The sequence below is a fragment of the Schistocerca piceifrons genome, chromosome 10 (assembly GCF_021461385.2).
Source record: "Schistocerca piceifrons isolate TAMUIC-IGC-003096 chromosome 10, iqSchPice1.1, whole genome shotgun sequence".
In the NCBI taxonomy this organism is placed as follows: domain Eukaryota; kingdom Metazoa; phylum Arthropoda; class Insecta; order Orthoptera; family Acrididae; genus Schistocerca; species Schistocerca piceifrons.
The window spans coordinates 123463370-123490427 of NC_060147.1; the positions used below are offsets into that span (position 1 = coordinate 123463370).

The window sequence follows — 27058 nt, forward strand, 5'->3', positions numbered from 1 at the left end:
CCACTTACAGTTCATTACCCTGTAATCCCATACGTTTTTATATCTCTAATGCCAGTATTCAGCTTCTTCTATGGTGAGGTTTTGAAGATTGGTACTAGTAGATGCATGCACTTTTAATTCTTTACCACATCACCATATTTGTGCCCCCTCCTCCATATGCAACATCTGACGCCTCCTGAGGTGATGTTTTTCAGCTGATTATTAATGGATACATGCACTTCCAATTCATTATGCTGTCATCCCATATGTTTTCAGATCCATGTTTCTAGTTTCCAGCTTCTTCTTCAGTTATTTTTTTTGGATATTGGTAGTAGTCGATTCATGCACTTTTAATTCCTTACCACATCGTCCAGTTATCAATTTCTACTTAACATTATCCAGTAAAAGAAGATTAATTGTGTCAGTAGGCCTAAAAGTAAAGTGTTTATGTATTTATTTATTTACACATCTAGTTCCATAGGACCAAATTCAGGAGCAAATCTCCAAGGTCATGGAAAGTGTCAGTACATGAAATTACAACATAAAATTAATAACAGATAAAATAAAATGTTTATAAACCCAAAAAAGTCAAGCCGTAAGTTTCAGTAAACGCGATCAATAATACAACATAGGAATCAGCTTTAATTTTTCAAGGAACTCCTCAACAGAATATAAGGAGTGATCCATGAGGAGACTCTTCAGTTTCGATTTGAAAGTGCGTGGATTACTGCTAAGATTTTTGAATTCTTGTGGTAGTTTATTGAAAATGGATGCAGCAGGACACTGCACACCCTTCTGCACAAGAGTTAAGCAAGTCGGATCCAAATGCATATTGGATTTCTGCCAAGTATTAACTCAGTGAAAGCTGCTAATTCTTGGGAATAAGCTGACAATGTTAACAAGAAAGGACAGTAAAGAATATATATATTGGAGATGCCAATGTCAGAATACCTAGATTACTGAAAAGGGGTTAACAAGAAATGAGAGTAAGGAATATATATTTTGAGAGGCCCATGTAAAAATACCCAGACTCTTGAACAGGGGTCGACAAGAGGTTCGTGAACTTGTACCACTTATTACCCAAACTGCCCATTCATGAGCCGAAAATATCCTTTGAGAATGGGAAGAGCTACTTCAGATACCGTTCAAATAGTAAAAATGGCAATATTTAGTCTTTGAACAAGATCCTTAACAAGAGCTTTCCATGACAGCTTACTATCTATCTCAACACCTACAAATTTGAACTGTTCAGTTTCAGTAATCATATGCCCATTCTGTGAAATTAAGATGTCAGGTTTTGTTGAATTGTGTGTTAGAAATTGTAAAAACTGAGTCTTACTGTCATTTAGCGTTAGTTTATTTTCTACAAGCCATGAACTTACATCATGAACTGCACTATTTGAAACAGAGCCAGTGTCACACAAAACATCCTTTACTATCAAGCTAGGATCATCAGCAAACAGAAATATTTTAGAGTTACCCGTAATACTACAAGGCATATCATTCGTGTAAATAAGAAACAGGAGTGGCCCCAACACTGAGCCCTGGGGCACCCCCCCCCCCCCCCCCACTTGACAGTACTCCACTCAGACCCCACATGACAGCCGTTATCAAAATTGTGAATAATGACCTTTTGCTGCCTTTTGCTAAAGTAAGAGGTGAACCAATTGTGAGCTACTCCCCATGTTCCGTATGGTCCAACTTCTGGAGCAATATTTTGTGATCAACACAATCAAATGCCTTAGTTAAATTAAAAAAATATGCCAAGCGTTCGAAACCTTTGGTTTAGCCCATGCAGTACCTCACAGAGAAAAGAGAATATAGTATTTTCAGTTGTTAAACGACTTCTAAAGCCGAACAGTAACTTTTGATAGCAAATCATGTGATATAAAATGATCAATTATCCTTACATACACAGCCTTTTCAATAACTTTTGCAAACACTGGTGGCATAGAATTGGGTCTAAAATTATCTGTATTATCCCTTTCACCCTTTTTATAAAGCGGCTTTACTACTGAGTACTTTAATTGCTCAGGAAACTGACCGTTCCCAATGGAACAATTACAAATATGGCTCAATACAGCGCTAACATGTGCAGCACAGTACTTTAATATTCTGTTGGGCACTCCATCATATCCATGAGTGTCGTTAGTCTTCAGTGATTTAATTATTGACCCAATCTCCCCCTTTTCTGTATCACAGAGGAGTATTTCAAACATCAATCTCAAAAAGGCATTTGCCAACAGAGTTATACGATTCCCCGTATAAACTAAATTTTTATTTAATTCACCAGTAATGCTCAGAAAATGATTGTTAAATGATGTACATATATCTGATTTATCAGTAACAGAAATATTGTTACTACAAACTGACTTTATATCGTCGACGTTGTGCTGCTGACCAGACACTTCCTTCACAATTGACCATTTGGTTTTAATTTTATCCTGTGAAGTAGCTATTCTGTTTGCGTACTACATGTTTTTGGCTTTCCTAATAACATTTTAAGCACCTTACAATACTGTTTGCAATGGGCTACGTCTAACGTTTTGGAGTAGTTACCGCTTTGTTCTACATGATATCCTTATCCCTCTAATCAGCCACCCAGGCTGCCTATTGCTGCTAGTACCCCGTTTAGAACATTCTAATGGAAAACTCTCAAAAAGCTCTCTATTGCTGTTGGGTTAGCTTTCCTACATTGTTTGTAATTATCTGTGACATTTGTTTGAATACAAAAGCCTTTTAGTGTTAAAATTTGTACATCATGGCCTGACAGGCAATTCACCCATTTACTAACAGAATGCCCATCTAGTAATGAAGAATGAATAAAAATACTGTCTATGGTTGTGCTACTGTTCGCCTGCGACCTGGATGGGAAAAACTCGGTCTACACGCACCTCCCCACTGTGCCTCCTGTCGTGACCTGCTACATTTGGCTAACAGTCTTGGCGATTCCACACATGCTGCAGTACCTGATCGGAAGAGATAGTGATTGGCTGACGGAAGATGATCCAGGTGACGGTCTCCGAGCACGGTGGCGTGGTGAGCGACCCATTGTACACCAGCAGGCTGCCCCGCTCTTCAGGAACCAGTTTTACGGTAGACATGGACATCTGTGGGTACACCTCGGAGTCCACCTCCCGCAGTTGTGGCAGGTGTGACACCACGGGCTTTAGTACAGGGTTGTTATCGTCAACCAGCTGTTGAGACAAACAAGCTCGCCATCAGCAAATGGTTCAAATGGCTCTGAGCACTATGGGACTTAGCATCTGAGGTCATCAGTCCCCTAGAACTTAGAACTACTTAAACCTAACTAAGCTAAGGACATGACATACATCCATGCCCGAGGCAGGATTCGAACCTGCGACTGTAGCGGTCGCGCGGTTCCAGACTGAAGCGCCTAGAACCACTCGGCCACAACGGCCGGCTCGGCGTCAGCACATTCCTTGAAAGGATACAGTAACACTACTTCAGACACCAAAGTGCAAGTGTAAGACTAGTAACTAATAGTTCTGGACATCGGAATGTGGTAAGCAATAATGTACTATTTACCATGGCATTTCATTTTTAGCCTATCATTTGCCTTTATACACAGCAAAATACTTGACAAAGCAACAACTAAAGAGAGGAAATACAAGGGATGGCCAAATGTACAGGAAACGTTCCTCACACATAGAGGACGAAACTGCACTGTATAACAAAAATTAAATGATTTTTTCAAAAGGGAAATTGAGCAAGTCAATATTACGTTGGCCTACCTCTGGTCCTGATTGGCAGAGCTGTTAGATGTCTTGAGGGATATCATGCCAAATTCTGTATACTTTGCATATTAAATCCTCAAAACCCCAAGACTGCTGGTGGGCCCTGCTCATAATACTCCAAACTTTCTCAACTGGGACAGGTCCAGCGACCTTGCTGGCCAACGTATTTGGAAAGGACGAAGACAAGCAGTAGACACTCTCGCTTTGTGCGAGTGGGCGTCATCCTGCTGAAATCTAAGCACAGGATGGCTTGCCTTGAAGAGTAACAAAACTGGGTACAGAATGTTGTTGATGCATCACTGTGGTGTAAGGATGCCAGAGATGACAACCAAAGGGGTCGTTCTAAGAAGAGTTTGGCAATCCAGGCCATCACTCCTGGTTGTGTGTGAGTCTGCAGTTCATGGTCTAGTGGCTAGTGTTGCCACCTCTAGATGGTGGAGTCCTGGATTCGATTCTCAGCCAGGATGAGGATTTTCTCTGCCCAGGGACTGTGTGTTTGTATTGTCCTCATCATTTCATCATTATCATCATCATCATTCGTGACAGTGACTAGATTGGACTGTGTAGGAACTGGACTGTGTAAAAATTGGGGCTTTGTACAGGCGATGATGACCACGCAGTTGAGTGCCCCACAAACCAAATATCGTCATCATCAACTCCTGGTTGTCGGGCCATATAGCAGGCGATAGGAAGTTTGGTATCCTCCCACTGTCCAAGGCGTCGCCAGAGACATCTTTGCTGGCCATTGGGGCTCAGTTCTAAGTGCGCCTCATCAGCGAAGACAATCATCATCTACTCAATGAGATTCCACGCCAAAGATGTATTTGGAGACACTCTGGGCAGTAATGCAATACCGACCTGCCTGTCATCTGCAGTACGGTCTGACAGCCATGAGTGATGGCCTCAGGTCCCATTTCTTTGCACTGCAGGACCCCTTTGGTTTTCATTCATGGCACCCTTACAGCAGAGCAGTACGTCGACGAAATACCACGCCCCAATTTGTTGCCCTTCATGGCAAGCCATCCTAGGGTAGCATTTCAGCAACACAATGCCTGCCCGCACAAGATGGGAGCTAGTTTTTACTCGTGTTGCCGAACACTACCTTAGCCAGCAAGATCGCCAGACCCCTCGCCAGTTGAGAACATTTGGAGCTTTATGGACACAGCTCTCCAATAAGCTCGGGATTTTGACTATATAACGGACCAATTGGACAGAATTTGGCACGATATGCCTCAAGAGGACATCCAAGACATCTGTCAATCAAAGCCAAGCCGAATAACTGCTTGTATATGGGCCAGAGGAGGACCAACACATTAAGTTGTGCAATTTTTGAAATTCTTTCTCCTGAAAAAATCATGCAATTTTTCTGAAACTGTGCTCATTTGTCCGTCTGTGCATGCCCATAACACGTACCAATTTCCGTTCCATTTGGATAATTCGTTCGCGGTGCGTCTTTTCTTTGTCTTACAATGTAATGGACGATGTAACAAGACGAATTGCAGGATGTAACAAAAAGAGGTGGCCAAACTTGCGGGAATCACTCCTCACACGTTATACAGACTTGGGTCCAGAAACTCTCATTTCCTGCACCTCTTCATAATCACGATAATTATGGGGAACACTTAGGACAAAACGTATCAGCACAGTATGTAACACTTTCCTAAATGAAATTTTATAAATGCACTTCGTTACCGAGGATACATGCTTCAACCCATGATTGCATCCAATCCCTGATGGGCTGATGTATCCCTGGAGAATCATACATTTCATAGCCTTCCACAATATGGGCACACAGATTCTGTACACCTTGTGCCATATTTCCGTACACAGGATCCCTCAAATGTCCCAACAAATAAAAGTGTAGTCCATTTAGGCCTGGACAGCATGGAGCCAGGGAATTGGTCCGCCTCTGCCTATACATCTGTCAATGAATCTGTTATTTAGAAGCCTACAAACGTTGACCTTGAAACGAGGTGGAACTCCTCCTTGCATGAAACACATGTTTTGTCGCACTTAGGCAATTGTTCTACCAGAGCGAGTAGATTTTTTCTCTAAGAAAACATGGCAAGTTTCTCTGTTCAGCCGTGGTGGAAGAACGTCGACAAAAAATCTATTTTGGTGACGTGATCCCACAATTTCGTGAGTATTCTCGGCAACCGATATGTGCTGATTGTGAAAATTTATAATCTGATCATGGTGAAATGAAGCCCCATTTGTGAAGTCTACACTTGTACGAAATTGATAGCTGACCCATTGTTGAATGAACTATTCGCGGAAGTGCAGGAAAATCTACTGATTATGGTGTCTACACACGTTGTACATGGTACAGATACAGTTGAAATTACAGTGAAATCCAGACCTTTGTAGCTGCTTACAGGCGTTGATAAATAGCAACGAGGACAACTGGAAATATGTGCCCCAACAGGGACTTGAACCCGGGATCTCCTGCTTACGTGGCACACACTCTGTCTGATTGAGCCATGGAGGACACAAAGGATAGTGCGACTGCAGGGATGTATCTCTAGCACGCTCCCCGTTAGACCCACATTCCTAACTTACTGTCCACACACTACATTTGTAGTGCCCCTGCCCACTACACTCATTACTCTCGGCAGTCAATCTACCGAATCCCGTGAGACTTTGAGCCATGAGAGTGCGTCCACACTGCAGATGATCACTGGCTGGTAAGCCTCATCTATATGGTGTCCGAAAGGACAGACATCATTGGTGATCTGCAGCTCTAGAAGTAGGAAATTACAGTGGCATCTAGACCTTTGTAGCAGCTTGCAAGGGTTGATAAATATCAACAGGGACAGCTGAAAACGTGTGCCCCGAAAGGGACTCGAACACTGGATCTCCTGTTTACATGGCACATGCGCTGTCCGACTGTGCCATCGAGGACACAGATGATAATGGACAGGGACACTACAAATGTGCTGTGTGCACAATAAGTTGGAAATGTAGGTCTCATGGGGAGCTTGCCAGAGATAAGTCCCTGCAGTCGCATTATCCTCTGTATCCTTGATGGCTCAGTCAGATAGGGCGTCTGACATGTAAGCAGGAGATCCTGGGTTTGAGTCCCGGTTGGGGCACACATTTTCAGCTGCCCCATTGATATTTATCAACACCTGTAAGCAGCTACAAAGGTCTGGATTTCACTGTAATTTCACTCTGCGAGAGCGGCTGATTACCAATGGTATCTGTGCTTTCGAACTCCATATTCATACAGATATAGGTGGTTCTCATGCAGAACTCTCCAGACAGTCATAGGGTCAACATTATTTGTCTCATTTAAATCTTTTACTCTGGCACTATGGGTTGTCATCAACTGCACGAAGAAGTTCCTCTTCCAGTTGAGGTGTCCTTGTCCTTTTAGGCATCCCCCAGTCGCTTCGCGATTATCACGCTTAATGGCCCCATGCTCCCTCAGACGACGGTCAGTTGCTTCTAACATCCTCCCGTCTGGGCACCGTCGTTCTGAAAATCTCTCCTGATACAAAAGTTGAGCGCCATGGCCATTATCATCTGCTAATGAATATAGAAAATGGGCAACAGGCAACTCCGCATCTGAGTACTCGCCTTGAAAAATTTCTCGGGTATTCAGCTGGGTAGCGTCGTCCATAAGACGCGATATTTCGGCAAGCCGACTTCTTGCCATCTTTAGGCGTTCTTGGTGTCTGATTGGTCTCTGATAGATGCCGACTTTATATAATCTCCACCCCTCTCCCACAGCCTCCATCTGGGCTCTTCTGAGTAGTCCACAGCCGGTGGTGGGGGAAGGGTGGCGCTGGGTGGTGGGGGAAGGGCGGCGCCCCGCGCTCCGCTCAGAAAAGAAATGTCAAGTGCGTGTTTTGCCCTCCATCCAAAACGAAACCGTTTTTAGGATCTGTCAAGGACGACTTAGGACTCCGGAAACCGGGAGTTTACTGCATCCCTTACCCGTGCCGACCAAGTCCTCTGTGGGACAGCACTGCATCTCACATGGACATGACATGAACTACGATGGCACAAAGGTGTTACAGCAATCGAACACCATCTGGGACTGCATCCTCAAAGAGGCAGTGGAGATCCATCTGCATGATGAACTAATAAATAAAGACAGCGGTTTCCAGTTAAGCAAAGCCTGGGATCCAGCTTTGAGTATGATTAAAACACAACGACACTCTACACGGAAATCCGCTCCTGTCAGGACACCTGAAGAAGAAGAAGAAGAAGAAGAAGAAGAAGCATTGCCACCACGGCGGCAGAGTTCCACAAGCAGCTATAGCCGCGGAAGGACTGCGGCCCATGATCTGTCGCGGGGCGCCGCGCTTCCCCCACCACCCATCGCTGCCCTTCCCCCACCAGCCAGCGCTGCCCTTCCCCCACTATCCAGCGCCGTCCTTCCCCCACCACCAGCCATGCACCACTCGGAAGTGCCCAGACGGAGGCTGCAGGAGAGGGGCGGTGATTATATGAAGTCGGCATCCATCAGAGATGAATCAGACACCAAGAACGCCTGAAGATGGCAAGAAGTCGGCTTGCCGAAATATCGCGCCTCTTGGACGACGCTACCCGGCTGAATACCCGAGAAATTTTCAAGATTTCTGTATATCTACATCTACATCTACATCTACATTTATACTCCGTAAGCCACCCAACGGTGTGTGGCGGAGGGCACTTTACGTGCCACTGTCATTACCTCTCTTTCCTGTTCCAGTCGCGTATGGTTCGCGGGAAGAACGACTGTCTGAAAGCCTCCGTGCGCGCTCTAATCTCTCTAATTTTACATTCGTGATCTCCTCGGGAGGTATAAGTAGGGGGAAGCAATATATTCGATACCTCATCCAGAAACGCACCCTCTCGAAACCTGGCGAGCAAGCTACACCGCGATGCAGAGCACCTCTCTTGCAGAGTCTGCCACTTGAGTTTATTAAACATCTCCGTAACGCTATCACGGTTACCAAATAACCCAGTGACGAAACGCGCCGCTCTTCTTTGGATGTTCTCTATCTCCTCCGTCAGACCGATCTGGTACGGATCCCACACTGATGAGCAATACTCAAGTATAGGTCGAACGAGTGTTTTGTAAGCCACCTCCTTTGTTGATGGACTACATTTTCTAAGCACTCTCCCAATGAATCTCAACCTGGTACCCGCCTTACCAACAATTAATTTTATATGATCATTCCACTTCAAATCGTTCCGCACGCATACTCCCAGATATTTTACAGAAGTAACTGCTACCAGTGTTTGTTCCGCTATCATATAATCATACAATAAAGGATCCTTCTTTCTATGTATTCGCAATACATTACATTTGTCTATGTTAAGTGTCACTTGCCATTCCCTGCACCAAGTGCCTATCTGCTGCGGATCTTCCTGCATTTCGCTACAATTTTCTAATGCTGCAACTTCTCTGTATACTACAGCATCATCCGCGAAAAGCCGCATGGAACTTCCGACACTATCTACTAGATCATTTATATATATTGTGAAAAGCAATGGTCCCATAACACTCGCCAGAGGTTACTTTAACGTCTGTAGACGTCTCTCCATTGATAACAACATGCTGTGTTCTGTTTGCTAAAAACTCTTCAATCCAGCCACACAGCTGGTCTGATATTCCGTAGGCTCTTACTTTGTTTATCAGGCGACAGTGCGGAACTGTATCGAACGCCTTCCGGAAGTCAAGAAAAATAGCATCTACCTGGGAGCCTGTATCTAATATTTTCTGGGTCTCATGAACAAATAAAGCGAGTTGGGTCTCACACGATCGCTGTTTCCGGAATCCATGTTGATTCCTACATAGTAGATTCTGGGTTTCCAAAAACGACATGATACTCGAGCAAAAAACATGTTCTAAAATTCTACAACAGATCGGCGTCAGAGATATAGGTCTATAGTTTTGCGCATCTGCTCGACGACCCTTCTTGAAGACTGCGACTATCTGTGCTCTTTTCCAATCATTTGGAACCCTCCGTTCCTTTAGAGACTTGCGGTACACGGCTGTTAGAAGGGGGGCAAGTTCTTTCGCGTACTCTGTGTAGAATCGAATTGGTATCCCGTCAGGTCCAGTGGACTTTCCTCTATTGAGTGATTCCAGTTGCTTTTCTATTCCTTGGACACTTATTTCGATGTCAGCCATTTTTTCGTTTGTGCGAGGATTTAGAGAAGGAACTGCAGTGCGGTCTTCCTCTGTGAAACAGCTTTGGAAAAAGGTGTTTAGTATTTCAGCTTTACGTGTGTCATCCTCTGTTTCAATGCCATCATCATCCTGTAGTGTCTGGATATGCTGTTTCGAGCCACTTACTGATTTAACGTAAGACCAGAACTTCCTAGGATTTTCTGTCAAGTCGGTACATAGAATTTTACTTTCGAATTCACTGAACGCTTCACACATAGCCCTCCTTACGCTAACTTTGACATCATTTAGCTTCTGTTTGTCTGAGAGGTTTTGGCTGCGTTTAAACTTGGAGTGGAGCTCTCTTTGCTTTCGCAGTAGTTTCCTAACTTTGTTGTTGTACCACGGTGGGTTTTTCCCGTCCCTCACAGTTTTACTCGGCACGTACCTGTCTAAAACGCATTTTACGATTGCCTTGAACTTTTTTCATAAACACTCAACATTGTCAGTGTCGGAACAGAAATTTTCGTTTTGATCTGTTAGGTAGTATGAAATCTGCCTTCTATTACTCTTGCTAAACAGATAAATCTTCCTCCCTTTTTTTATATTCCTATTAACTTCCATATTCAGGGATGCTGCAACGGCCTTATGATCACTGATTCCCTGTTCTGTACATACAGAGTCGAAAAGTTCGGGTCTGTTTGTTATCAGTAGGTCCAAGACGTTATCTCCACGAGTCGGTTCTCTGTTTAATTGCTCGAGGTAATTTTCGGATAGTGCACTCAGTATAATGTCACTCGATGCTCTGTCCCTACCACCCGTCCTAAACATCTGAGTGTCCCAGTCTATATCTGGTAAATTGAAATCTCCACCTAAGACTATAACATGCTGAGAAAATTTATGTGAAATGTATTCCAAATTTTCTCTCAGTTGTTCTGCCACTAATGCTGCTGAGTCGGGAGGTCGGTAAAAGGAGCAAATTATTAACCTAGTTCGGTTGTTGAGTGTAACCTCCACCCATAATAATTCACAGGAACTATCCACTTCTACTTCACTACAGGGTAAACTACTACTAACAGCGACGAACACTCCACCACCGGTTGCATGCAATCTATCCTTTCTAAACACCGTCTGTACCTTTGTAAAAATTTCGGCAGAATTTATCTCTGGCTTAAGCCAGCTTTCTGTACCTATAACGATTTCAGCTTCGGTGCTTTCTATCAGCGCTTGAAGTTCTGGTACTTTACCAACGCAGCTTCGACAGTTGACAATTACAATACCGATTGCTGCTTGGTCCCCGCATGTCCTGACTTTGCCCCGCACCCGTTGAGGCTGTTGCCCTTTCTGTACTTGCCCAAGGCCATCTAACCTAAAAAACCACCCAGCCCACGTCACACAACCCCTGCTACCCGTGTAGCCGCTTGTTGCGTGTAGTGGACTCCTGACCTATCCAGCGGAACCCGAAACCCCACCACCCTATGGCGCAAGTCGAGGAATCTGCAGCCCACACGGTCGCAGAACCGTCTCAGCCTCTGATTCAGACCCTCCACTCGGCTCTGTACCAAAGGTCCGCAGTCAGTCCTGTCGACGATGCTGCAGATGGTGAGCTCTGCTTTCATCCCGCTAGCGAGACTGGCAGTCTTCACCAAATCAGATAGCCGCCGGAAGCCAGAGAGGATTTCCTCCGATCCATAGCGACACACATCATTGGTGCCGACATGAGCGACCACCTGCAGATGGGTGCACCCTGTACCCTTTATGGCATCCGGAAGGACCCTTTCCACATCTGGAATGACTCCCCCCGGTATGCACACGGAGTGCACATTGGTTTTCTTCCCCTCTCTTGCTGCCATTTCCCTAAGGGGCCCCATCACGCGCCTGACGTTGGAGCTCCCAACTACCAGTAAGCCCACCCTCTGCGACTGCCCGGATCTTGCAGACTGAGGGGCAACCTCTGGAACAGGACAAGCAGCCATGTCAGGCCGAAGATCAGTATCAGCCTGAGACAGAGCCTGAAACTGGTTCGTCAGACAAACTGGAGAGGCTTTCCGTTCAGCCCTCCGGAATGTCTTTCGCCCCCTGCCACACCTTGAGACGACCTCCCACTCTACCACAGGTGAGGGATCAGCCTCAATGCGGGCAGTATCCCGGGCAACCACAGTCGTAATCCGATCAGGGGATGCGTGGGACGAGCTGGCCGTCCCCGACAAACCCCCATCCGGACCCCCACAGTGATGCCCATTGGCAACAGCCTCAAGCTGTGTGACCGAAGCCAACACCGGGGAAACCTCAGGTCACAAATTGAGTACACTTCCATTGCACTGTACCAGAAACCAAGTCCGAGATGAACATAAAACTGTTGATCCCCATGAGCTTGATGCTAGTAGAGCAATGGAGTCAATCCCATGTCAACACAAGCAGTGAAGTGAGCCACATGTCAACATTACCTCCCTTCAATTGGACCAACATAAACTGGCTGTGAACCTAAGCATGACCACTGACTGTACACCCTAAGCAAACGTAGCCAAAAGCGTATTTTGAACATTTCATGCAAGAAAAACACTTCATGTAATGCTGGTGCGTTCTATTTCTGTGTGTTTCCCATGAATGATGTGTATATGAAGGATTATAGAAAATGAACTCTAACATAGAAATAAAGCATTTCCAGACACATGCCCATATATCGTATTTTATTCTTCCACGTGAGGAATGTTTCCTGGAAGTTTGGCCATACCATTTCGTTACACAGTGTATACAATGCCGTCTGAGAATAGCAAGGGAAGCTTATCTAAAAGAGAAACCTTTCAACATAGACAATAAGTTTGAACTCAAATAGCACCCTAGCTTTGAAGTAATGGGGATAACTTGCCTGTGCCTCAGGCATAGGTAATATATAGATCTGATATAACTAAGTATTGCCTGAGACACATGAGTCGCAACTTCATCTATGATAAAGAGAGAAGCTGAAGAAATGAATTAAAATCTGTGTTATGGCCAACACTTTGAACCTGTATCTTGTGCTTACTAGGCAGATGGGGTTAGCTGTTACACCACTGTAGCCGTTCGGTTTAATTATTTCTACGTTCTAGGGGACTAATGGCCTTAGAAGTTAAGTCCCATAATGCTCAGAGCCATTTGAACCATTTCTGTTACCGATACTGTTATGGTGTTGTAGTAGCTAGCACATCTGCCTAGTTTGAGGGAGATCTAGCTTCAAATCCCAGAAATAGCACAAATATAATTCATTTCTTCATCTTTTATCATTGTCCTAGATAATATTGAGACTCATGTGTCTCACGGAATATTTAATTACATCAGATAAATTTAAATGTTAGTAAGTCGTTTCTGGACGGATTTGTCTGGAGTGTTGTCTTGTACGGAAGTGAAATGTGGGAGATACGCTGTTCAGTCAAGAAGAGAGTAGAAGCTTTTGAAAGGTGGTGCCACTGTATAATGGGTGAATTACGAAGAACTACTTGAGCTGAACTGGGGAGAAAAAAAGTTTGCGACACAACTTCACCTAAACAAGCGATCAGTTGATACGATGTACTGTGAAGCATGAAGGAATCGACAGTATTGTAACGAAAGGAAGTGTGGGGTACAAAAGCTGTAGAGGCAGACCAAGACCTGAACATACAGTAAGCAGATTCAGACGATGTAGGCTGCAATAGTTATAAGGAGATGAAGATGCTCACACAGGATAGAACACCATGGATAGCTGCGTCAGTAAAGAGTTGGGAACAGGGACCACTCTAGTCATATTCCGAAACGGATATATCTTGTGAAGGTGAAAGCCATTACATTCCTTCAGTTGCCTTTTTTGTTATTGATTGCAGCTGCCACAAAGCAATGTTCTTCTTACTGTCACTAAAATACTTCAGTTGATCAACAAAGAAGGATAGTACAAAAATATTCAGGAAAGTACAGAAATAGAGCAATAAAAATCACTTTGGAATGAAATAAATAGGCAGTTCAGGGAAGCCAAGCAGAGAAAATGACAAAAAACTGAAAGAGATATGGTCGTCACAGGGATTGAGCCATCATATAGGGAAGCAAAATAAATTCACTGAAATTGCAAACAGGGTCGTCAAAATTAACAGTGCGAGAGGAATGTTACTGTTAAGCACATAAGAGGCAGTAGAAAATGGAAAGTGTACATCCAAAGTCTCTATAAAGGGGATAAACCGTCTGATAATGCGATAGAAGAAGAAATACACTCCTGGAAATTGAAATAAGAACACCGTGAATTCATTGTCCCAGGAGGGGAAACTTTATTGACACATTCCTGGGGTCAGATACATCACATGATCACACTGACAGAACCACAGGCACATAGACACAGGCAACAGAGCATGCACAATGTTGGCACAAGTACAGTGTATATCCACCTTTCGCAGCAATGCAGGCTGCTATTCTCCCATGGAGACGATCGTAGAGATGCTGGATGTAGTCCTGTGGAACGGCTTGCCATGCCATTTCCACCTGGCGCCTCAGTTGGACCAGCGTTCGTGCTGGACGTGCAGACCGCATGAGACGACGCTTCATCCAGTCCCAAACATGCTCAATGGGGGACAGATCCGGAGATCTTGCTGGCCAGGGTAGTTGACTTACACCTTCTAGAGCACGTTGGGTGGCACGGGATACATGCGGACGTGCATTGTCCTGTTGGAACAGCAAGTTCCCTTGCCGGTCTAGGAATGGTAGAACGATGGGTTCGATGACGGTTTGGATGTACCGTGCACTATTCAGTGTCCCCTCGACGATCACCAGTGGTGTACGGCCAGTGTAGGAGATCGCTCCCCACACCATGATGCCGGGTGTTGGCCCTGTGTGCCTCGGTCGTATGCAGTCCTGATTGTGGCGCTCACCTGCACGGCGCCAAACACGCATACGACCATCATTGGCACCAAGGCAGAAGCGACTCTCATCGCTGAAGACGACACGTCTCCATTCGTCCCTCCATTCACGCCTGTCGCGACACCACTGGAGGCGGGCTGCACGATGTTGGGGCGTGAGCGGAAGACGGCCTAACGGTGTGCGGGACCGTAGCCCAGCTTCATGGAGACGTTTGCGAATGGTCCTCGCCGATACCCCAGGAGCAACAGTGTCCCTAATATGCTGGGAAGTGGCGGTGCGGTCCCCTACGGCACTGCGTAGGATCCTACGGTCTTGGCGTGCATCCGTGCGTCGCTGCGGACCGGTCCCAGGTCGACGGGCACGTGCACCTTCCGCCGACCACTGGCGACAACATCGATGTACTGTGGCGACCTCACGCCCCACGTGTTGAGCAATTCGGCGGTACGTCCACCCGGCCTCCCGCATGCCCACTATACGCCCTCGCTCAAAGTCCGTCAACTGCACATACGGTTCACGTCCACGCTGTCGCGGCATGCTACCAGTGTTAAAGACTGCGATGGAGCTCCGTATGCCACGGCAAACTGGTTGACACTGACGGTGGCGGTGCACAAATGCTGCGCAGCTAGCGCCATTCGACGGCCAACACCGCGGTTCCTGGTGTGTCCGCTGTGCCGTGCGTGTGATCATTGCTTGTACAGCCCTCTCGCAGTGTCCGGAGCAAGTATGGTGGGTCTGACACACCGGTGTCAATGTGTTCTTTTTTCGATTTCCAGGAGTGTAGAAGTCAATATGGAAGTCAGAGAGGATGCAGTGTTAGAGTGAGAGTTAAACAGAACCTTCAAATGGGTGCAGTCAAATAAGGCGGAGGGGATACATCACAACCCTTCGGATTGTTTAAAATCATTGGGAGGGGTGGGGGACACTGACAACCAAATGACTACTCAAGTTGGATTTTACAATTAATGAGTCCAAAGATATACCATCAGACTTTCGGAAAAATACCATTCAAACAATTCTGAAGATAGAGTAGATACGTGTGAGAACTTCCACACAACCAGCTTAGCAAGCACGTGCACCCAAGTTGCTGAGAAGAATAATGTACAGAAGAATGGAAAACAGAGGGTCAGTTAGATCAGTTTGAATTTAGGAAAGGTGAAGGGGCCAGAGGGGCAGCACTGACGTTATGATTGATAATAGAAACTATAACTAAGAAAAAGCAAGGTACCTTCGTAGGATCTGGCCACCTACAAAAAGCGATCGGCAAAGTGAAATGGTGCAAGATGTTCGAAACTCTCGGGAAAATCAAGAGTAAGCTGTCGGCATAGATGGGTAACAAACAACATGTACCAGAACAAAGTGGTAACAACAATAATGGAAGACCAAGAATGAAGTGCTCGGATTAAAACGAGTTAAGCTAGCGTTTCTCCCACAGTGTTCAATTTTTACAGCGAAGAAGCAGTGACGGAAATAAAAGAAAGATCCAGCAATAGGATTAAAACTCAGGATAAAAGGATACCAATGATAAGATTTGCTGATGGCGTTGCCTCAGGGAAGGTGAAGATCTGTTGGATGGAATGCGAAGTCTAATGAGCACAGAATATGGATAGACAGTAAACTGTATAACGACGAAAGTAATGTGGGGGGCGTAGCACAAATGAGATTAGCGACAAATTTAACACAAAAATCGAGGACTACGAAGTAGACCAAGCGAAGAAATTATAACTTTGGACACAAAGTAATACGTGACGGACATCGCAAAGAGGACATAAAAATCATATTAGTTTACAGTCGCTATTTTATTTAACGTACTGACTACCAGTTTCTGTACCAAGTACGATCGTCAGGCCACGCTACAGTCAAATGAACACAGTACACACTTAAAATATTCTTTGAGAAACGTTTACATAATATTTTTAGCCTAAGAGAGCAAAAGCATTGTGCAAAGCGCAACTTTAAAATATAGGCAGCCGTTTAACCATGGCACTGAGTCGTCAAGTTTGCTTACCAAAGTAGGTGTGACATATACTTAAAGTAAAGGTCAATGCTGTGCTTTACATAGACGTTAAGAAAACGAAGTGTTAATAACGCCCATTATTTCTTAAAAAGAATAACAATATCTTAAAATAAAAATTATGTAAAATATGGAATGTAAAAAGACATGTAATAAAACATTATGATTAATCAATCGTCACTGTAACAAGACATTAAAAGGCAGAATATCTCATCTAAGCTGCTATGATTTCATCCATCGTTTGTACGTTGTCTGTACCACTATAAAACATCCCTCTGACAATGGATCTACCAAACATGAATGACTGCAAACAATATTAGAATAATTTATGTTGAAGTAATATCCAGATACAAATGGTATAGTATTAATCTACAATTGTCAGCTGACAGTCTGTGATCGCATTTATAGCTGCGTGTTCATCTGTACCATGTAATGGTACTTGAATTACGTAACCATTACGGCACCTCATCTGAACCTCTCGATACCAGTAATATTCTACTGTGTTTCTGTTAACTACTTAACATATTTCTGAGACAACATTCAGATTTGATTTCATTTGTGATACATCGATATGTTTATATTGCAATGATATTATTCTTATTTGTATTCTTTCTTTTCTCACTATGATCTTTGACGTACTTGTAACTCTGATTTTTGGGCGCGTAAGCGATTGTTAGTTAGTTAGTTGCTTGAGTTGTTAGAGAGGCGGACCTTGAAAAAGTCGAGTCTTGGACGTCATGTTGGAAAGATGCATATTGTAGTTGGCTTATAAAATGTAAGGAAGATGTTCTCAAGTATGTTTTGTATTGTGAAGTGATGTTTAGTGTGTCTTGTGATATTGCAATAAAAGCAGTTAAAAGGAAGTGTAACTTAATTTCGGAGTGCTGATTATTTTTTTACATCACCATTGTCCAGCAAAAGTGTAATCTCCAAGAATGGTTTGAGAAGCGCATCTACAAAACTTTTGAATATAGCAGAATAAAACCTAGGCCTCTTTGCATCCGAACTTGGAATCATCACCATCTAGATTTTCGACGATTTTACAACGAGACCAGCGTGGGAAACACAAAAAGATGAGTGCCTAGTTTTTTCATTATTACATGAAATGACTATTAACTGTCCTGGCCCATAATATAACTTCGTTGTTGCCCGATAATGCAGTATTTAGTAGCGTGAGCAACACCACAATCGTTATTAAAATTTTGACCTTCGTTGTGGTAGAGTTGTTAGAACCAGCAGTGCCCAGGTGTACGGTTAAGCCCCTGATGGTATGGCACTTCTTCCTCTCTCCCTCACAGTTTGAGATGTGGCAGTGATACGAGGTGCGTTCCATAAGTGATGCGACCAAATCCATAAGAAAATCATTAACTGAATATGTTCGTACAAATAATCAAACATTTTCAAAATAGCACCCTCTTGCGTCGATACACGTCTGGAGACAGTGTTTCCATTCCTGGAAGGTATTTCCATGCCTGAAAGGCATCCTGGAATGCCTTTTCCGGAATGTCCTTTAAAGCTGATGTAACACGCGCCTGGATGCTTTCAATCGTGTCCCAGTGTTTTCTTTTCATAACTCCTTTTAACCGAGGAAACAAAAAAAAGTCAGCGGGAGCCAGGTCAGGATTGTAGGAAGGCTGGGGAACCAATGGGGTCTCGGTCCTGGCGAGGAAGTCGTTGACAATGAAGGCGCTGTGACTCGGCGCGTTGTCGTGGTGAACTTTCCACGTGTCCTTGATGTCGCTTTGGCAGCGTGAGGCCCTCCTTTTCAATCTTTTGAGCACTTCCAAGTAGAAAGCCGAGTTCACTGTAGTCCCAGTAGGTACGAATTCGTGCCTCTGACGTCAAAGAAGCCAATGAGCACAGTTTTGATCGTGGACTTGCTCATGCGTGCCTTCTTGGGACGGGGCGACGATGGGGTGTGCCACTCTGAACTCTGCCTTTTTGCCTCAGGGTCGAACTCAAAAATCCACGACTCATCACCAGTCATAACTGAGTTTAAAAAATGAGGATCATTTTCACACATTTCCAACATTTCTCGGCACCGAAGCACTCGCATGTGCTTGTGTTCGTCGGTCAACACTTTTGGGACGATTGTTCAAATCTTCGGTCACAATGCGGAAAACGTTTATTTTTGACATGTTATGTACTATCAATTGAAGGCTCAGCCGCCTGTCAGAGTCCAAACAATCGCGCACACACGTCACATTTTCGCCGACTCGTGCGCTTGATGGCCGTCCACTGCGAGGTTCGTCGGTGATCTCCTCTCGGCCCTCCATGAACCACTTGTGCCATCCGAAAACTTGTGATTCGGCCAAGCAGTCAGTCCCAAAGGCATGCTGAAGTAATGGAAACCTTTCGGTGGCGGACTTCCCAAGTTTAACGCAAAATCTGATAACGTAACGTTGCTCTACAGAATGATCCACTGTGCCGCGTTACATAACCTCAAAACGGCGTTGACTGAAACGCACGTCCTGACTCTCCGGCAGCTCGCAGCCGAATGAGACAAAGGGCGTTTTGAAGCTAACACCCCCCACCACTTAGCCCAGCCGGTTACAACACGCTGTGGTGTACCGTTGCGTCAGAAAAAAAGTTGGTCGCATTACTTATGGAACATACTCGTTATGCGCAACCACTGTCCTCGCTCATTGTGGACGTAGTTGTCTGCAACCGTGAGAGTCGAGTAACAGGAGAAAGAGATTGGAGTAGAAGGTGTAGGGGTGTGGTCACTTATTAAAGACCCTTTGGTGAAAACCGCGTGGTGATCAGAGTTATAGACGACGAGATATTTCAGATTTAATTTAGTACTGAAATCAGAATTCGTGGTACCATACAGAGGCAGGGGGCGAACATTGTCTTCAGGTGGGGAGGCAGAACCCCTTCAAGTATGGTGAGTTGTCATAGCACAGTTCGCACATGTCGATGGAAAGTTTAGGCGAAGCCAGCAGAAGAGTACGAAATACACAGTCTAAAAATTGGACGCAATTTCTCAGACAGACACCCCTTGGCGACACGCAGATGAACGAGTCCAAGGAAAGAAAAACAGTACATTATAGAAACACATTTTATAGGAGTATAAATAGACTGAGTTTTTTTTTGCTATCGTTTCGGCCTGCTATGGATCACGAAGATTTTTATATCCGCCCTGATTGTGTTTTCCTCTTTTGCCAGTAGATTTTCATTTTGGCTGACTGTGCTTCTTTTCTCTGTTTTGACCATTTGGAGGCAGGACGTGGGACTGATGTAATAAGCGAAATAAGGTTTTTAGTAATTTTGACTTTTTCTCTGAAAACTTCTCGATCCTGAATGTCATCAAATGAAATTTCAGCTTCCTGTAAATCCTTTTTAACTTAGCTTGCCCATTTTGAATACGATTTTGTTTTTGAAATTGATGAGTGTATGCGATGAGCAAGTCTTTGCGGGTTTACTCTTTTCAGATGACCAAAAAGCATCATTCTCCGCTTCCTCATGCTGGTAACAATGTCTTCTGTATGTTCGTATAAATGACAGTTGTGTCTTCGGCGGAATTCTCCATTTTCTTTGATAGGGCCAAGGATTTTCCTCAAAATTTTCCGGTCTTTTATTTCAAGTTTTCGTAGTGGACCTTTCTTCGTCATGGTGAAACATTCTGATGCATACAAAACTGACAGTCTAATTACGGTGTTATAATGATAGAGTTTCAGGTTTAAAGTCAGGCTTTTGCTTTTGTAAAAGTCTTTGCACAGATGAAAAGCACCTTCTAGTATTATTTCAGAAGATTTTGCCACTGGAGGAGGCGACGTAGAACATTATAGTTTTGATAGTAAAATCATCGGCAAAAGGCTTGTCAGATCCCAAAATAATGGTTCAAATGGCTCCGAGCACTATGCGACTTAACTTCTGAGATCATCAGTCCCCTGGAACTTAGAAGTAATTAAACCTAACCGACCTAAGGACATCACACACATCCATGCCCGAGGCAGGATTCGAACCTGCGACCGTAGCAGTCGCTCGGCTCCAGACTGCAGCGCCTAGAACCGCTCGGCCACTCTGGCCGGCAGAAGTCTACACACAGTTCATGTAATTCGCATAAATAACGGGGTGCTGATTTACGTACGTAGTGATGGCACCCGACAGCAACCCAGATGTGTTCCATAGGATTTCCATCAGGCGAATTTGTTCTCCCAAACATCAGTGTGAGTTCACTATAATGCATCTGAAACCACTGCAGCACGGTTCTGGCTCCGAAACACGGACAATTGTGCTGCAGAAAGATGATATCACCGTCGGGAAACACATCGAGCACGAAGGGATGCACGTGGTTCGCAGCTGTCAGTGTGTCTTCGATTACTACCACAGGTCCCATGCAAGCGCAGGAGAATGTCTGCCGTAGCGTAATGCTGCTCCCACCAACCTCCGTCCGAGACGCGCAGCACGTTTCCAGCCGTCGTTCACCTCGATGACAGCGTTTGTGGAGACGACCAGCGACCTTCTGTAGCAAAAGTATGATTCACCCGAAGAACTGACATGTTTCCATTGATCAGCGGTCGATTTCGTTGGACCAGCGCGTGAACGCGTAGCGGTGCTCTGCTGCAGAGCTCCATGTTCAACGATGTGCCATGAATGGCGTACTCCAAAACTTTTGTTCGTGCACCAGGACTGTGCTCTCTCGGCAGAGATGCCACAGATCAGCATCTATCCTACGTTAGAGACCAGACAGACCTCCGAACCTCACGTTCTATGAAGAGTCGCGGACGTGCAACCATTTAGCCCCTAATGGTAGTTTCACTGTCCTATCTCTTTTTGTAGATGCTCACGACAGTGAAAGGTATGTGCTAAACTATGATCAGGGTAGATCCAGAAAATAAAGTCGGTAGTTGCCAACCACAAAGTAGAATGAGTATAATGTCTTTGAGAAGGAGGCTCTTTGATGGTTAAGAGACCCGGGCACGTGCAGTAAAAAACTCGTGAGCAGCTAGGTGCCCAGAGGAAGCAGATGTGTGGTGACAGCTTTAAGGTAGGACTCGCGCTGCACAATTACACTGAGCAAACTTTAGCAAGTAAATGAGAGGAGATATACAATGATTTCAAAATGGTTTTTTGGTAGATAATGTTCAGAGATAGGATTTGTATGTGCAAGGTTTGACACAGTAAGCGTTTTGTAAAATTTTTTTGTATAAGTGATTCATGCTACAACAATGTTGGTAATGGTAGTTTTTGTGTATGACTTAAAAATTTAACAATATATAAATTGAGATCAACATTGTGATTAACTGTAACAGCCTGAATCATAATCCACATCCTTAGCTTGTATTGAATATGAAAATGAGTAGTGAAGTAACGTTACCCACCAATGAAAGGAAATGAGGCCTCTATGCAATATATATGTGCAGTTCATGATTTGAAATCGATTTTGGTATAACTAAAGTTATGAGAGCAAAGTTATTTCAAATAATTAATTTTATGCCATTTGCACAACTGGCATTAAACAAGGGAAAATATAATTTCATTAAGTAAACATCAGGGCCAAAAGTTAATTTTTCAGTACCATCTTAATGCCATTCCACAAACGGCATTATTCTCTTAAACTTGATTGCTGAGTCAAATACATGTTTCATTACTGGCAAAAATGGAGGAGTGCAAGAAACAAGTTCGCAGACACAGTCAGATGCAGGTTGGCTGAATAATTAATTTGGAACGATTTTATCTTTGATACTTTCACTAATTAAAAAGTAAACAATTCTGGTTAGATACTTTCACTTTTAAACATAGATTTATCCATGTTACTTTCAACAGTAGCACGTCAACATTCGACCAGCTTCACCGTTTTCGAGATACTCGTTCAATGTCTGCCTAATAATAATCTGCCCTTATCCAAAGTCACTTATCTCAATGTATTTCCCCATTTGCAGCCCATATCTTTGTTAGGGTGATCCCCCTATCCGTGTCTGCTCCGCTTACATACATCTGTTACCGTGTCACTTGCCCACAACGCCTCCAGGTGGCATCCGACCATCGCAATGGGTAATGGTCATAATGTCTCTGGTGATCAGGGTATGTCAGATGGCAGTCCACATTAGTCACATCATAAGCTCTGTCTTTGTTCGTTTGACGTTAAATATGTCTGATTGTAAAGAAATGCTTCAAACTATATTTTAGATAGTTACTATGTCTATAAACTTAAACTCCCTGACGTTATTCAATCTGTGTATTGAGCAGGCAGTAAAGGAAACTAAAGAAAAATTCGGAGTAGGTATTAAAATACATGGAGAAGAAATAAAAACTTTGAGGTTCTGCGATGACACTGTAATTCTGTCAGACACAGCAAAGGACTTGGAAGAGCAGTTGAACGGAATGGACAGTGTCTTGAAAGGAGAATATAAGATGAACATCAACAAAAGCAAAACGAGGATAACGGAATGTAGTCGAATTAAATTGGGTGATGCTGAGGGTATTAGATTAGGAAATGTGACAGTTAAAGTAGTAAATGAGTTTTGCTATTATAAATAACTGATGATGGTCGAAGTAGAGAGGATATAAAATGTAGACTGGCAATGGCAAGGAAAGCGTTTCTGAAGAAGAGAAATTTGTTAACATCGAGTATAGATTTAAGTGTCAGGGAGTCTTTTCTGAAAGTATTTGTATGGAGTGTAGCCATGTATGGAAGTGAGACGTGGACGATAAATAGTTTGGACAAGAAGAGAATAGAAGCTTTCGAAATGTGGTGCTACAGAAGAATGCTGAAGATTAGATGGGTAGATCACATAACTAATGAGGAAGTATTGAACAGGATTGGGGAGAAGAGAAGTTTGTGGCACAACTTGACCAGAAGACGGGATCGGTTGGTAGGACATGTTCTGAGGCATCAAGGGATCACCAATTTAGTATTGGAGGGCAGCGTGGAGGGTAAAAATCGTAGAGGGAGACCAAGAGATGAATACACTAAGCAGATTCAGAAGGATGTAGGTTGCAGTAGGTACTGGGAGATGAAAAAGCTTGCACAGGATAGAGTAGCATGGAGAGCTGCATCAAACCAGTCTCAGGAGTGAAGACCACAACAACAACATAAACTTAAACGGAGATAGGTTAACTGTCAACGCTTATGGCGCGTCAATACACATCAGCTAAAGTGTTGCATCACCCTGGGATGTCGTACAGGTGTCTTGCTACTGCTTTAGGAAGGTCAATATTGACGTTTTTCGGAAACATACACAGTTATCAAGAGTGGGGTAGAATGCCGCACTACAATGGATTCCAGCATTTCAGTTGAGGTAAAGCACCAGTAGGGACGCATTAGAGACGTCTGTGAAGCAATAGGATGAATATTATCATGCCATGAACGACAACTGCGACCAGTGATTGGGTCTGCATCATCATGATGCATGCAGACGGCTTCTCAACCAGGGAAGTTGCTCGACATGTGCACCAGAGTCAAAGTGATGTGAAGCGGGCGTGGGATAATTCCAATTGACAGGTAGTGTTGAGGGCTTACACCATGCATGTTGTCCACATTCGAGAAGTGCACAGGACAATCACTATCTACGACTTTTGAGTCAAAGAAACCATGGGATGAACGATCCAGAATGGAATTTGGCTCTCGCAGAAGCTGCAGAATGTCATGTATCGCATCAAATTATTAGGAGACGACTGAAAGGTGGGAATCTCCGTAACACAGTCATAGCAAGCACCATGTCGTACACCACAGCACCATGGAGTGCGTTAGAGGTGTGCAAGAATTCACGCAGAATGGATGTCCCAGGATTGGTGTCAGGTGTTGTTTCCGGACGAAACTAGGATGTGTTTCTACCATGATAATCGCAGGCAACGTGTTGGACAGCCTGGTCATTCCAAAGGCCTCCAGTACTGTGTGCCAGACGTACAACAAGGTGGTGTGGTATTGTTGAATAGCATTAAATTGGGCCCCCATACGCCTGTTATGGTTGTTGAGGCCCACCTCACTCAGGGATGAAATTCTGCAAGCACTAGTGTGACCGTTCTGGTGACAGTTTCAGCTTGAAGGGTGGTAACGCGTCTTCTCATCGTGCTGTGTCCACGAACACATTCCTTCACTATGTTCGCATGACCAGGATGGAGAGGCCAGCTTGTTCCCAGGAGATGAACGTCACTGAAACGAACTCTTTTTGGATGTCGACAAAAACCACCTACTCCATATGACTTATGCTAATCGCCGCTGAAGAGTGGGACAATTTGGACCACAGCTGGCTCTATGATCTCATCGATGGTATTCCACAATGCACTCAAGCCTGCGAGGGAACGCTCCACCACATACTGAAGTTGCTCAGGAACGTTGTGAAAAACACCCCACGGGTAAAACGTTCTCGGTTTTCAGGCCGCGTCAATTCGAATAAAATCCTCGAGCTTTCGATGACCATCTCCACCATCGTCGTCAGTAGTTCACTGACTGCCGGGGCTGCTACGGTTTCTCGTTTATATAGGCATGATGACATCATCCGCAGCCAATCAGAGAGACCCACTGTGGCGCGCGCGCTTAAGTCGACCAGGGCAGCTAGCGGAACTATTGCCCGTGGCAGCACTGGCGACATCAGGTGGCGCCAGCGGCAGGCGCCACGTTTGAAACTGCCACTCCCGTGTCGTGCATCTGTCTCTGCTTTCTTTCGATGTCCAACGCCCGTCCCTATGCCCTGCTGAGTGTGTACCCCTGGTGTCTGTTGAAATTGTTGTTGTTTAAACGAATCTCAGCCGCTTCCTTTATAACGGAGTCCCAATATGTAGATGCATAAACGGACATAAAATACAGTTCGAAAATACAAAACTGTTGGCTCATGCATAAACGGACATAAAATACAGTTCGAAAATACAAAACTGTTGGCTCATGCATCTACATATTGGGACTCCACTATAAAGGAAGCGGCTGAGATTCGTTTAAACTACAACAATTTCAACAGACGCCAGGGGTATACACTCAGCAGGGCATGGGGACGGGCGTTGGACATCGAAAGAAAGCAAAGACAGATGCACGACGCGGGAGCGGCAGTTTCAAACTGCCACCTGACGTCACCGATGCTCCCTCAGGCAACAGCTCCGCTAGCTTTCCGGATGGACTTACGCGCACGCGCCACAGTGGGTCTATCTGATTGGCTGCTGATGATGTCATCATGCCTATATAAGCGAGAAACCGTAGCAGCGCCGGCAGTCAGTGAACTCCTGACGACGATGGCGGAGACGGCCATCGAAAGCTCGAGCATTTTATTCCAATTGACGTGGCTGGAAAACCGAGAACGTTTTATTCAAGTATGCCATCGCGAAAGACTCCGAGGACACAACCCCCCATGGGAATCCTACGATTTTGTCGTTATATAAATGATTTTGGTTTTTTAATTCGGTGATCTGTAACACTGTGAATGAATATATACACATGCCTGAGAGTCAGTTTTTGTTTTTATGCCTTGAATTCCGAAATAAGGGATGATCCAAAACTGTTGTTAATGTGTGTATGCTTTCAGTCAACCCAATACCAGTAAGTTGGATGTTGCTCATTTGTGATTGTGTAGTAGCTCAGAGTTGCTGTAGATTGTCGCTGATTGCCATCTAATCGTGTGACTTATTGTATGCTGATTTTAAAACTATCCTAGTGGTCTGTGTTTATTTCTGTGTCACAGGGCAGCAAAGTGGTTTAAGCTGCTAGTAACTAATTTGATATGGAGGGATTATCTTCTCAATCGTATTTGGTTTTAGTCTTGCAAGCTCCCTCAATGCTGATGAGTGATAATAGCTTTGCATAAGTGTTGTAACGTCTGTACACCAACTTAATTGCAGGAGCAGTGCCCTCAGTAATATATTTGATTTTACCGGGTTAGTTTCTTCTTTCTTTATCGGCGTTCCAACCTTTTTCAGAGTTACTATTGTATTCACGCAAGGTTCAATTACATGGGCACATAGGAGTGCAGCTTAAAAACAACTGCATCTCATATGAACGCAGGCAAGCTTAGCACATTGAGAATGTGCAGCTGCACTGCAAGAACGCAGTATCTGAAAGTAGGTCAGTGTTGTAAATAACATTTCCGTTACCACTTACCGTCCCAGACACATTGTTCGATACTACTTTGCAGCAGTTAGCTTTCGGCTGCATGTTTTTCTTGGTAGAAAGAGATGTGTCTATAATGCTGAGTGATTTGTGAAGTTATATAGAACATGTTTTTATTCTCAAAAGCATCATTTGCGAAAAAGGTAGTAGTTTCATAGCTGAGGGGAAGTAAACCATGTTGCAAGCTCACAAACCCACCAAGGATTTGTATGAAACATGCTGTTATGAGAGTCTACATCGAGGGTCTCAATATTGGGTGAAGTCCACAAAACTGATCTGTTCAGTTGTCTTATGTTACCCTCTTGTGG

At 44.3% G+C, this 27058-nt stretch overlaps 1 protein-coding gene across 1 annotated transcript in view; it reads right to left on the minus strand.

Annotated features, from left to right (window-relative positions):
• Window positions 1–27058, minus strand: part of LOC124718753 (carbonic anhydrase 13-like) — a 113183-nt gene that overhangs the window by 16102 nt on the left and 70023 nt on the right. The window contains exon 6 of the mRNA XM_047244367.1: window positions 2949–3176. Within this exon, the coding sequence (XP_047100323.1) occupies window positions 2949–3176 (228 nt within the window). The remainder of the gene's footprint in view (window positions 1–2948; window positions 3177–27058) is intronic.